This window comes from Dermochelys coriacea, chromosome 3 (assembly GCF_009764565.3).
Source record: "Dermochelys coriacea isolate rDerCor1 chromosome 3, rDerCor1.pri.v4, whole genome shotgun sequence".
In the NCBI taxonomy this organism is placed as follows: Eukaryota; Metazoa; Chordata; order Testudines; family Dermochelyidae; genus Dermochelys; species Dermochelys coriacea.
Genome location: NC_050070.1, coordinates 164,708,994 through 164,723,293, shown reverse-complemented (window position 1 = coordinate 164,723,293; position 14,300 = coordinate 164,708,994). Strand labels below are relative to the sequence as shown.

Genomic DNA, 14,300 nt, shown 5'->3' with positions numbered 1-14,300 from the left:
AAAACAGAGAGAGACAAAACAAGCTGCTCCCTAAAACAGAGCCACCGTTCAACCCATCTTACTCTAGGCTGGATGTCTGACTGCTGGTAGGCCCAGATCACACAGTTTACTAAAGATCCCACCAGCGTGCATGCAGGGTCACAGAACCCCTCCCACTCTTAACGCTTTTCTAGCTGGAATTAAAATGTAGTCCTTACACCATTGTTCTATACAGAGAACTTGCAGAACCCACAGAACCAGAAGGAGGCCTGGGAAAACCCACACAGAGTCCTTTGACTATGATAGCTTTGCTTAAGCTTCCCTTAGCTGCTGCCTTTGGGATACCCCTCAAGAGGGTTTTTCTAATGCAGAGGGTGTCATGGCATAGTTATTACATCCTCAGACTTCAATAACTTTCTGTTATTGTCAGAGGGGCCAGTGTACATCCCACTGGTCCTGGTTGAGCTCTTTCTTCAGCCTACTGAGAGCGGGGTGGATCCTTCCTCTTCCTCCCCTCCACACTGGAAATAATGGGAGAATGACTGGGCTCTGTGTTTCTAGATGGCGATGCTAGGCTGCTAGTAAGGGGGCATTTTGATTTAATCAGAAAGATGGTGAGTTTCGTGTTCTTAGCATCAACCCCTACTGCTTAATCAGGAATGGTGCACAGTTCAGCTTCCTGGATCAAATTGACATGGGACTTGTATAAAGACAGGGAAGGTCAGATAAATTGGTTGAATTAAGAAAGCAATATTAGATCACCAATGACAATATTTTTGGCTTTAACCTTTCTAGTAAAAGGCAAACAGCAAACACCATGTAAAGTCAAATACTGTGGCACAGTAAAGCTTATGCTCAAATAAATTTGTTAGTCTCTAAGGTGCCACAAGTACTCCTTTTCTTTTTGCGAATACAGACTAACACGGCTGCTACTCTGAAACAGTAAATGTTGATTGTCTTATTCCTTGCAGTGTACAGGGAAACCTAAGGTTTTTGTGACAGTGAAATTTAAACACTGATCCCCAGCTGCATGTATTTCAGGAATGGGCTAGATTATTTCACCCTGGACCAGACTGTCTGAACCTGCAAGATCTGAATCTTTCCCCACAGCTAGATGGGAGCTGTATGGGGCTGGAATGCCTGCCTTTGGATGAAGGTACCCCAAAACAAAGAATAAAAAATATTGTCTGATACGGGAACAAGAGAGCAGCAATTCTAAGCTGATCACTCTACTGATCACTATCACAGTGTTTACTTAGTATTTCTCAGGAGTCTAAAGTATTGATTTTTTTTTTGAGACACTGAACACAACACTTTAAATGTGTCTGTTTTTGTAGCTCAGAACAGATTCCTGAAGAAATTCACAAAGTCTATGGTGATCAGAGTACTAAGTGGAAGGAAGTGGAAGCATAGGCTTCCTGCGCAGGAGATACTGACTAGGAAAAGTGCCTAAATTGAGAGATTCAGATCTGCAGGACTACAGAAGTTTTAAAGCACTGCCCGATCCTAGTATCATCATCATGGCAAAGCCAAAGGGTCATGGCCTCCTTGCTGATGGAGCTCCAGCTGGACCGTTTGGGATACTGAAATGGTCCTTTTGCAAGGTTTCATTGGTCATTTTTGCCTCAGCGGCAGGAAAACTCCTGGCTGTTTTAGCTACCAGATTGTTGCAGCTGGTCAGCTTCAGTATAAACACCCTCAAGACACAAATATACTGACCCCAGAGATCCCAGATCTTAAATGTCATCAGTGTGGAAAAAGAGGCCTGGAGATCGACAGTGTAGCTGCCACAAAGGGTGCAATTGCATGGGCTGGAAGAGCCGTTCTCGGTACCATAAAAAGGTATTCTGCTATGACAAGTAACTCCCCATTTTTTTCTCTCTCTTGCCTGGTCCTTCAAAACATCTTGGCAAATCTTGTCAACCTTGATGAATTCCGTGTAAGAGGCTGTAACTCCCATGGTAAGATGAGGATGTTTAATGGAAAGGTTTTATGCAAGGTGGAATATATCTCCTTGATGCATGACAGTAGCCATCTCACTAATGTAGGCTTTGAGCCTGGGAGTCCAAGTATAATTTGTTCAAATCAAATAAAATGTATTAGTCTTGCCAACATTCACATTGCTCAATATCAACCAGATCATGTAATCTAGCCCTCTCTTGTTTACTAGAATGTTTCTTGTTTCAAGGCAGCCATGGAAATGAGATGCTACTTTTAACACAAAGAACACAGGACAGAAATAATATGATTACTAATATCGCACAGCTTATGGCAGAGTAGCCTGCGAGCAAGGTCTGTAGGTTTTTAGGAGGAAAAGGAAAGTTGCCACCTGGAATGTAATTCAGAAGAATTTTATTTAGGAATCAAACTCTAGTTCCATACAAACCTGGATTAGTCCTATAAAGGATCCCAAATACTCGTAGGGTGGGAGTTCCTAGCTTTTGTTATGTCTTTTACGGAGGAATATTTCCTTTAGAGAAAGACATATTGTAGTGGATCTGACCTGGAGGCCTTATTAAAACTAGGGTTGTCAAGTGATTAAAAAAATTAATTGTGATTAATTGTGCGATTAAGCGTGCTGTTAAACAACAATAGAATACCATTTCTTTTAATATTTTTGGATGTTTTCTACATTTTTCAAATATATTGATTTTAATTACAAGACAGAATACAATATGTACAGTGCTAACTATATTTATTTTTTATTACAAATATTTGCACTGTAAAAAAACAAAAGAAATAATATTTTTCAATTCCCCCATTACAAGTACTGTAGTGCAATCTCTTTATCATGAATGTCGAATTTACAAATGTAGAATTATGTACAAAAAAACTGCATTCAAAAATAAAACAATGTAAAAGTTTAGTACCTACAAGTCCACTCAGTTCTACTTCTTGTTCAGCCAATCGCTCAGACAAACAAGTTTGTTTACATTTTCAGGAGATAATGCTGCCCGCTTCTTGTTTACAGTGTCACCTGAAAGTGTGAACAGGTGTTCGCATGGCACTGTCGTAGCCAGTGTTGCAAGATATTTATGTGCCAGATGTGCTAAAGATTCATGTGTCCCTTCATGCTTCAACCACCATTCCAGAGGACATGGGTCCATGCTGATGATGGGTTCTGCTTGATAACTATCCAAAACAATGCAGACCAATGCATGTTCATTTTCATCATATGAATCAGATGCCACCAGCAGAAGACTGATTTTCTTTTTTGGTGGTTCAGGTTCTGTATTTTCTGCAATGGAGTGTTGTTCTTTTAAGACATCGGAAAACATGCTCCCCGCCTCATCCCTTTCAGATTTTGGGAGGCCCTTCAGATTCTTAAACCTTGGGTCGAGTGCTGTAGCTTCTTTTCATTTTGTCAAATTTGCAGTGAAAGTGTTCATAAAATGAACAACATGTGCTGGGTCATCATCTGAGACTGCTATAACATTAAATATATAGCAGAATGCGGATAAAACAGAGCAGGAGGCATACAATTCTCCCCCAAGGAGTTCAGTCACAAATTTAATTAACACATTATTTTTTTAATGAGCGTCATCAGCATGGAAGCATGTCCTCTGAAATGGTGGCCAAAGCATGAAGGGGCATATGAATATTTAGCATATCTGGCACGTAAATACCTTGCAGTGCTGGCTACAAAACTGCCATGCGAGCATCTGTGCTCACTTTCAGGTGACATTGGTAATGAGAAGAGGACAGCATTATCTCCTATAAATGTAAACAAACTTGTTTGTCTTAGCGGTTGGCTGAACAAGAAGTAGGACTGAGTGGACTCGTAGGCTGTGAAGTTTTACACTGTTTTGTTTTTGAATGCAATTATGTAACAAAAATTATCTACATTTGTAAGTTGCGCTTTCACAATAAAGAGATTGCACTACAGTACCTGTAAGAGTGCAACTGAAAAATACTATTTCTTTTTATCATTTTTAAAGTGCAAATATTTGTAATAAAAATAATAATATAAAATGAGCACTGTACACTTTGTATTCTGTGTTGTAACTGAAGTCAATATATTTGAAAATGTAGGACATCCAAAAATATTTAATAAATTTCAACTGGGATTCTATTGTTTAACAGTGCAATTAAAACTGCGATTAATTTTTTTAATTGTGATTATTTGAATTAATTGTGTGAGGTAACTGTGATTAATCAACAGCCCTAATTAAAACATATTTCAGATATTTAAAGCTGGATGAGCTATTTGAATGCACCAGTTTATTCAACAAATCTAGCACTTTTCTTTGTTTCTAGATTGTTCAGCAACAGCTCACTGTTTTGGCAGATTTGTTCCCTCTTCGTAATTTTTCAAAAAACATTCAATTAAATAGGTGTGCTTGGTAATATTTTGAGACTGTACAATGTATTTATATTATTTATGTATATGTATATACCACCTTTTCTCCTAAAGACAGGTTTCAGAGTAGCAGCCGTGTTAGTCTGTATTCGCAAAAAGAAAAGGAGTACATTGCATCCGATGAAGTGAGCTGTAGCTCACGAAAGCTTATGCTCAAATAAATTTGTTAGTCTCTAAGGTGCCACAAGCCCTCCTTTTCTTTTCTCCTAAAGGATCCAAGATCCTTTATATCTCAGACCCATAAAGCAGCACAGAACACATTAAGCTCTAAGGTGGAGGGCAGCAGCCAGTATGATAAGTGCCCCATATAAGAATGCAGATGAAGGTCAGCTTTGGACAAGATACCAGGGAAAAGCTCCGACTCATACAAGAGGACTTACAGAGCTACTTTGTTTCAGAGTAGCAGCCGTGTTAGTCTGTATCCCCAAAAAGAACAGGAGGACTTGGGGCACCTGAGAGACTAACGCATTTATTTGAGCGTAAGCTTTCGCGAGCTACAGCTCGCTTCATCGGATGCATCGGGGGGGGGAGGTTTTATATACAGGGGAACATGAAACAATGGGTGTTACCCGTAGGCACTGTAAGGAGAGCGATCAGGAAAGCGGAGCTATTACCAGCAGGAGAGCGGGGCTGGGGGGAACCTTTTGTAGTGATAATCAATGGCCCACCTTGATTATCACTACAAAAGGTCCATCCTCCCCCCCCCCCCGAGTTCCCGCCCCCCGTGTCCCTAGTCCCTTCCCACTCCTGCCCCAGCCCCTTTGAAACGCTGACACTGCGCCCCAGCCGGAAAGGGCCCAGCTCCGCCCTGGGGGAAGCGGGTGTGCCCCTGTTTACGGTCCCCCAGGGGAAGGCGGCGGCGGCGGCTCTCCGCGAAGGCAGCTTCCGGAAGTGGGGCCGCGGAACCCGTGTTCACAGCGCCAGCGGCGCCGCCCGGGCGGGATTAGTGGGACACGCTGCGGTCAAGATGGCGGCCGCCATGGAGGGTCCACGTGGGGTCGGTGCTGCAGCCGTCGCCGACTCGGCAGAGGAGAGCGGTAAAGGGCTGATGGCCCCGGGTAGAGTTCTGGGCTTGGGGCGGGGATGTAATAAAATAAACTGCGGCTTCGCTCCGGCCGGGGGCTCTGTGCGGTGGGGGCAGGGCATCTGCAGCCCAGGGGCTCCGTGGGGGCATGTGCAAACTCGCCGGTTTCTTCTCCCCAAAACACTTTTTGGTCCCGTCCATCCCCCCCCCCCAATACCTTTCGCTCCTCGCTGCTGCAGGCTCCTAATGTTCCCACTTCCATTTTCCAGGCTCTTCTCCCTCCCCCCCCCCCCATAGGTTTTTCATAACCTCTCTTTGTTTCTTCATATCCCTGACCCTCTTCTGTTTCTGCTCCTCAACCTTCCTGTGCTCTGATCCTCCTAGAGCCTCCGCTCCAGCCTGCCGTGTTCCCGTTCTCCTCGCCGCTCCGCCCTGTCCCCCGTCCCCGCTGCTGCCCCTAAAGCGATCTCCGTTTTCGGCTCCTTTATGCCCAGGAGAGCAGCACGGAAAGACAAGAATAGGATGCACGGGGAGGCAGGCAGGCAGTAACTGATCTACTGGGGTAGGGGAGTTGTGCATCTCCCTGTGGAATAACAGTCACTTATCTTTCCTACATGATCCCCACAAGGGGTGTGAATAGGCTTAGTCTGAGATGGAGAAGGTCTGTGATAGCTGTATGTACGCAAGGCTCAGAGAAGGCCACATATGGGAGCTCAGGTTTCAGAGTAGCAGCCGTGTTAGTCTGTATTCGCAAAAAGAAAAGGAGTACTTGTGGCACCTTAGAGACTAACAAATTTATTAGAGCATAAGCTTTCGTGAGCTGAAGTGAGCTGTAGCTTTTCTTTATATGGGAGCTCAGTTACTTCTTTTCATGTGAGAAATATCCCTTGTGGGGTTGCAGGGACCTTCGTATTTGATATGGAATATGGAATGGAATGGGGAGCACAACATTTTTTAATTTTTTTTTTTGGCGGAGTCCACACTAGGTGTAGTACTGCAGTGTAGACACTATTTATGCTGACAGGAGCGGTTCTCCATTACCTTGAGAAGCGGTAGGTAGGAAGAATTCTTCTGTTGACCTAATGCTATCTACACTAGAAAATTAAGTTGGCTTAACTACATTGCTTAGGGGTGTGACTTTTCTTCATCCCTGAGTGATATAGTGAAGCCGACTTAATTGTCTAGTGTAGATCAGGCCTAGATAGAGAGCAAATAACATTTGAGACCTTGTCTACACTAAAAGAAAAGGAGTACTTGTGGCACCGTAGAGACTAACAAATTTATTAGAGCATAAGCTTTCGTGAGCTACAGCTCACTTCGTCGGATGCATTTGGTGAAAAAAACAGAGGGGAGATTGATATACACACGCAGAGAACATGAAACAATGGGTTTATCATACACACTGTAAGGAGAGTGATCACTTAAGATAAGCCATCACCAGAAGCGGGGGGGGGGGGGGAGGAAAACCTTTCATGGTGACAAGCAAGGTAGGCTATTTTCAGCAGTTAACAAGAATATCAGAGGAACAGTGGGGGGGGGGGAGAGGGAGAAATACCATGGGGAAATAGTTTTACTTTGTGTAATAACTCATCCATTCCCAGTCTCTATTCAAGCCTAAGTTAATTGTATCCAGTTTGCAAATAATTCCAATTCAGCAGTCTCTCGTTGGAGTCTGTTTTTGAAGCTTTTTTGCTGAAGGATAGCCACTCTTAGGTCTGTAATCGAGTGACCAGAGAGATTGAAGTGTTCTCCAACTGGTTTTTGAATGTTATAATTCTTGACGTCTGATTTGTGTCCATTCGTTCTTTTATGTAGAGACTGTCCAGTGTACCAATGTACATGGCAGAGGGGCATTGCTGGCACAAGATGGCATATATCACATTGGTAGATGCGCAGGTGAACGAGCCTCTGATAGTGTGGCTGATGCGATTAGGCCCTATGATGGTGTCCCCTGAATAGATATGTGGACAGAGTTGGCAACGGGCTTTGTTGCAAGGATAGGTTCCTGGGTTGGTGGTTCTGTTGTGTGGTGTGTGGTTGCTGGTGAGTATTTGCTTCAGACTGGGGGGCTGTCTGTAAGCAAGGACTGGCCTGTCTCCCAAGATCTGTGTACTTGTCTACACTAGAACTTAACTTCAGCGTAACGTCATACCCAGAGTGATGTAAGTTATACTGACCTAAGCACTGGAGTAGACGGTGTTATGTTGGCAGGAGAACTTCTTACATCGACATAGCTTCTGCACCTCATGGGAGGCAGAGTAATAAAGCCGATGGGAGCTCTCTCTCCAGTAAGCTTAGAGCGTCTTCACCAGAAACGCTACAGTTGCGCCACTTATAGCCTTTCTAGTGTAGATGTAGCCCGAGATCCTCCATTTAGGCTTTGTGGTTGCCTTCTGCTGCTCTTGTATGGGCTTTTGTGTGGTCCCTTCCTCATCTCTCCCCACCTAATTTTCCTGGCGCTACAGTAGCTCTAGTCTTTGCTGATTCCTGGATGTGTAAACCCCTTTGAGAGAACACTTTATGCTCTGAGAACTGCAGTACTTGATAGTGTATGTATCCTGTGTACTGCTGTTTCTTTCCAGAAAGAAAAGAAAGTTTTATTTTTATTTATTATTGTCAATAAAAATACATGAAACATCTCCATCTGCTGCAGGATCTACAGAAATGCACTTGAGGCAGCACAGAATACAAATGCACACAGAAGCAACCAATATAGATTAACTCAACACCAATTTACTAATCTGCCTTAGTGATGTACGTTTAATCCTCTAGTGATTATCTTCATCCTCTAACATGTTGTTGGCAGCATTCAAATACTAATTTACCTGATTAATCATCCCTTAAAAATAAGGGCAAGGAAAAAAAGTTTTCTTCCAATGAAAAATTGTCATCTTTTCAGTCTGGGAAAAGGTATTATGTCACAAGATAAAGTGTCTTGAAAATGTCAAAGTAGCCCATGTCAGAGCCCTGCTCCAGGGTGGTTTTGTTTGTGTCAGAAAGAGAGAGGTATTTTAAGAGAGGCAAAACTAGATCCTGAGAAGGTTTGATTCCTGTTTAAAGTCTGTGCATATGTGGTTACAGTATTACTACCATGGTTTGGAAATTATGCCAGGATAGAGTTCTTGTAGTTCAAGATAGAGCACCAAATGCCTCTCTCAATAGAATTGAATTGCTAAAACTAAGCACTCCACTTTAATTTAGTCTGACCTAGCTATACTTTATCCTGCATTTTTAAGAGATACTTCAAGATGCACAAAATTAATAATCATATGCTTGGTTGAAAAAAATTTGTTTAGTATACAAAACTTGTCTGGTAAGTAGGACTAGCTTCTCTAGTTACTACTGTGGGCTATGGGAATGTCTCTAAATCATCTAAAGAAGAAAGTTCACTTGGACTTTCATGGTACCGCATGTGATTTTTAGCTATAATATTCCCTTTGGCAATTCACAGTTTCTGTAGTAAAGTCTTTGATTATGCCTATGCTGTGGAGCCTGTGTTGGCATAGTCTGATCCTGTAGATGCTGAAGGAGTTATTCTGTCAGTGTAGGAACACCACCTCCCTGAAAGACATTGGCTGTGTTGACAGAAGCCCTCATCTATTGGCATTGCTGCGTCTATGCTGGGGGTTTTGTTGGAATAGCTGTGTTGGTGGTGGTGTTTTTTCACATCCCTGAATGATATAGCTATGCCTATAAAACTTTTAAGTATAGACCAAGGGCTTGTCTACGCTCCCAGCCAGATTGACGGGCAGTGATCGATCCAGTGGGGGTCGATTTATCTTGTTTAGTATAGACTGCCAATCAATAAATCGACTTCCCATCGCTCTAGCGTTGACTCTGGTACTCCACCTCAATGAAAAGTGCAAGGGGAATTGATGGCTCCCGTCAACACATTGCAGTGAAGACACCGTGGTAAGTAGATCTAAGTATGTCTACTTCAGCTATGTTATTCACGTAGCTGAAGTTGTGTAACTTAGATCAATCCCCCTGCCCCGCTGTATTGTAGACCAGCCCCAAGACTGTAACTTCATCATTTGGAGCATAACTATAACAGGGTTTAAAAGAGAACAGAATAAATTCATGGATGTTAAATCCATTAATGGCTATTAGCTAGGATGGGTAAGGAATGGTGGCCCTAGCCTCTGTTTGTCAGAAGGTGGAGATGGATGGCAGGAGCAAAGGGAAATGTCACTAAATCAGCAGGTTTCAGAGTAGCAGCCGTGTTAGTCTGTATTCGCAAAAAGAAAAGGAGTACTTGTGGCACAAGTACTCCTTTTCTTTTTACTAAATCAGCAGTTTCCAAACTTTATGAGTTTGTGTACAACCACCTTCAAAAATTGTTTTGAAGTGAATGATAGAACATCAAGCTCATCTACACAGACCACAGTTTGGGAAACGCTCTAGGTCATAGCTCTTTGCCCATTTCAAATGCTGAGTCAGGCCCTAGTTCAGCGGTGCTTTGTGTGTGTCTTTTGCAGTGGAACTGGTGTTTATCTTAGGATAAAACTTTGGTCTCACACTAATCTAAGCAATGTGTAGTGTTTGGAGTTGACTCCAGTTCGCTGTAAATTAAATTACAAATTGGAAGCTGCAAGGGTAGATCCATTGTTGGTTTTAATTTTTCCTGACTTCACAATCAGCTTGGCGCTGCTTTGATTTGGCTCTTCTAAATCTAGTGCTTTTTAAAGTCTATAGAGCACTGTTGCCAACCCCACGGACAAAAAATCCTGAGATTTAAAAATAATACATTTTGGGTTCATTTTGTCTTCTGGATTCTGAGCCTTGAGGGTACACTTGTATGATGTTTTCAAGCTTTTCTTCATAACTAGGAAGGCTAGAAGATTTTTTTTAATGAAAGCTGAGAGTCTTACATAATCGCATGAATCCAGGAGCTGGAACTTTACATCAGATCTCACCAGATTTGTGATCAAGTTGCAAGAGTTGGCAACATGAAGGCCGTGTGTAGGACTCCTGAGTTTTGCTCATGACAGTGCCACTGATTCACTCTGACCTGCAGTAAATACGTTTACATCTGTGTCTGTTTCCCCATCTGTAAACTAGGAATAATACAAGCCTAGTTTAGCTAATGCTAGTAAAGAGATCCTCAGACTAAAGTTCCTGTAGAAGGGCAAAGTCAGAGCTGTGCTATTGCGTGAAGGTCTTATTTACATGAGAAATTAAAGGTGTGATTTTAAAACTGATTTAGTTGAACCAGTTCAAAAAGCTGTGTGGGCACTCTTAAACCAAAATTCAGAGTAGCAGCCGTGTTAGTCTGTATTCGCAAAAAGAAAAGGAGTACTTGTGGCACCTTAGAGACTAACAAATTTATTAGAGCATAAGCTTTCGTGAGCTACAGCTCACTTCATCGGATGCATTTAAATGCATCCGATGAAGTGAGCTGTAGCTCACGAAAGCTTATGCTCTAATAAATTTGTTAGTCTCTAAGGTGCCACAAGTACTCCTTTTCTTTTAAACCAAAATAAATCTCAAAACTGGGGTTTTCACTGATTGAACCACATTGGTTTAAAAACCCATATAAATTAAACTGGTCCAACTTTGTGGTATAGATGAGGTCTAGAGTAGAATGCTGAATAATTGGCAAATTCTTTGTGTTAGTAGGGAATAGACAACAGCTGTGTGATTCTCCACTCTCACATGTTCAAAAACCTGCTGGTGACTCAAGATAGCAGTGTGAAGATGTCTTGGTAGCATAAGGACAATGCATCTTTTAAAAATTACTAAATAAGATGAGATGATGGCAGAATAAGCATCTACATGAGAGTCTTCCATTTTATCATTGCACTAACTCCAGAATCAGCACTTATGAAGTTCTTTCCTCCTCTCATGACATGGACACAGAACACTAATGGAATTTGTGTTCTGTGGCTTAAATAAATATGCTTCTCAGAACACTGAAGTTTTATTGGATCTAAATGCTGACTGTTCACAATAGTGTTCATATAAGCATAACAGGGCCAGATCATGATACCTTTACTTGTATTGTATAGTACCTTGCACCATGAGAAATTCCATTGAAGACAATGAGACTACACATGGAGTAAGGTATCCAGTGAGTGCAATGGTACTGCAGTTTGGTCTGGGTTACTGAGGGGCTGCGTGGTTTTGTGCTTAAATTATGAGCCTAGGCTCAAGTCTCTTAGGTTCTGTTCATGGCTCCATCTTGCTTTGCCGGTGATCTTGGACAACTAACTGAACGTAGCATTTGCTGGGCTTGTAAAATTCACTAACCACTTGGCTCTGTGCAAATAAGAAAATACCCCTCAGAAACGGGGTGGGCTGATTCTGACTCTGGGATGAAATAGTTCAGTTTTTCAAAGTCTTTTTTTCCGTTCTTTCAGCTAGGTATTCTGTACAGTTAACTAAACATGTGTTAAGGATTTGCTTTCATTAAAAGTGCACGTACAAAAATTCCAGTTGTAAGCTTTGTGAGCCTCAGTTCTGACTGTGTGTTCTCCCTTAGGCCTGACTCCTTTTATTGCTGTTCAAATGGAGCATTTTGAGAACTGTATAGTTGGGGACATGTTGCGGTAGTGGGGATTGTAGGTTGGGGAAATGGAGGATGAAAGAGGAGATGAGATTAGAGGAGGAAGGTGAAGGGAAAATGCATGCTGGGTACAGTTTTATGAATAGGCTCTTCTATGGTTCTGCTTGCTGTAGAATCTGTCTGTAATGTGTGGAAGAAAAATTGTGGTGTTGAGGGTGGGATGTGTGTCTTTAGTGTGGAAGACATCTGCTGGAGGTCTCATGAAGCCAGCAGTAAAAAATACCATTAGAATATCTTAACATTATAGACAAAAGGTATTGCACCCAACAGGAAGTAACTCTACTTTGGATCTGACTGTGGGGAATAAATCACTGGACTGGAAGTTGGTTGTTGCTTAGGAGCCAGTGATCATGTCCTGATTATATTCAATAAAGGCAAACAGAAGACCATCTTAACCAACAATAAATATATTTGCTGCTTCAAAAAGGGTAGTTTTCCAAAGCTGAGGAAAATGTATGCATGAAGTTGACTGGGAGGAAAAATTTAGACAGAAAAATGTGAATGAAAATTGCGCGTTCTTTAGGAAGCATTTTTATATATTAAGAAAGAGGACAACTTTGGCTAAAAACTCATCTTGTTAAGGCTGCAATCAGAAATAAAAAAGCAGTATATTTACAAATGGAATAAAAGGGGAAATGGATAGCAGTCAATATTAATGAGAAGTTATGAAATGAAGAAGCTCAGGGAAGCTAAAGCAGGGGAAGATCCATGGCTATTAGGGCTAAGGACAATAAGGAGTTTTAAAATATACTAGGAACAAAAGAAATCATAGTAATAATAATGGACCATTAGTAGCTGGAGATGATAAAATTGTTAATGATGGAGAGAAGGCAGAAGTGTTCAATAAACATTTCAATTTTTTATTTAGATAGAAGCAGGATGAAATATGCATATCCTAAGGAGTTTCCATTTCATTAGTAACTGCTAACCAAGGATGATGATAAATACAATAAACATTTTTTTTTTTTAAATCAGCAAGCTTGGAGAACTTATACCCAAGAATCCTAAAAGAGCTGGCTTGGGGGATCTCTGGCCTGTTGGCATTAATATTTAGTAAATCTTGGAATACCAGGGAAATTCCAGAAGGCTGGAAGAGTGCTAATGTTGTGCCTATATTCAAAAAGGGCAAGCAGGAAGACCCAGATAATTATAGGCTAGTTAGCCTGACATCGGTCCCAGGAAAAATAATGGAAGCACTGATATGAGAGTCAGCTGATAAGAATTATAGTATAGGAATATAATTAATGCCAGTCAACATGATTTTATGGAAAATAGATCTTGTCAAACACACCTGATTTCGTTCTTTGAGGAGATGACAAGTTTGGTTGATAAAGGTAATTGTCAAATAAATTTGTTAGTCTCTAAGCTGCCACAAGTACTCCTGTTCTTTTTGTGTAGATGTAATATACTCAGATTTTGTAAGGTGTTTGATTTAGTACTGCATCATATTCAAAGCAGCGAATTGGTTTATAGTAAAAATAAAACAAGTTTATTAAACAAAAAGTCAAGGGTTTAAATTATAACAAGTATAAGGAGTAAGGAGAGAAAAGATTAAAAACAAATGAAAATACACTTTTAAAACTAAAGCTTAATTTCAGCAAATAACAATCTTTGCCTAAGCAGGTGTTTCACTTATCAGTTCCCAGAGTCTTCAGCTCCTTGGTTGAAGGATACAAAATTCTGTGATTTCAAGAGCTCTGGCCTCTTTAGTCCCTCAAAAGATGGATGCAAAAATGGCCTTTTCTTCCGCCATAGTTTAGATCTTCCCAAAGTTCACTGACCCTGCTTCAAGAGGCACAAATGCTTTATCGAAGCCCAGTCTCTATTCCCTGCAAGATTGTTTATTAGTCATCTCTCCCTACTTGCTCTCCTGATGCCTCTGTTTACCTTGCATAAAGGTGGGGATTTTTTTTTGGTCTTTGGTCACAGCTTGCTTAATTTAAATGAGACACACATACATTTGTCTGGAACGGGTGTGGCTTAGACACTGCTTACCAAGTACATTTTAAGAACATATTTGCAGTACATCTCTGTAAAGTCCGTTATGGGTTTTACAGTACGTACATCATGCAAGAATATTAATGATCAATGAGTTATTGGTTTTCCAGTGATACACCCAAAAGTTGGCATGTAATAAATAACGTAACAGTGTGCCAGCTAATACTGGGGTGCTATAAAGGTCCTAGATATTTCTAGTGGGCTTCTGCAGGGGCTAGTACTAGGCTTGATGCCATTCAACAATTTCATCAATGATCTGGAAGTAAATATAAAATCACTGCTTATAAAATTTGTGGATGACACAAAGATTGGTAGATAGTGATCAGGACAGGGCAGCTATACAGAGTGATCTGGATCGCTTGTAAGCTGGGCCC

At 41.3% G+C, this 14,300-nt stretch overlaps 1 protein-coding gene across 3 annotated transcripts in view; it reads left to right on the top strand.

Annotated features, from left to right (window-relative positions):
- The first annotated feature begins 5,087 nt into the window (after window positions 1-5,087).
- RRP15 (ribosomal RNA processing 15 homolog) overlaps window positions 5,088-14,300 on the top strand; it is a 48,739-nt gene continuing 39,526 nt past the window's right edge. For 2 of the 3 annotated variants that reach the window (XM_043511746.1, XM_038397291.2), the window contains exon 1: window positions 5,102-5,376. In XM_043511746.1, the coding sequence (XP_043367681.1) occupies window positions 5,307-5,376 (70 nt within the window). In that variant the 5' untranslated portion in view covers window positions 5,102-5,306. Of the gene's footprint in view, window positions 5,398-14,300 lie in introns of all 3 variants that reach the window. The other variant, XM_038397290.2, reaches the window with a different exon arrangement.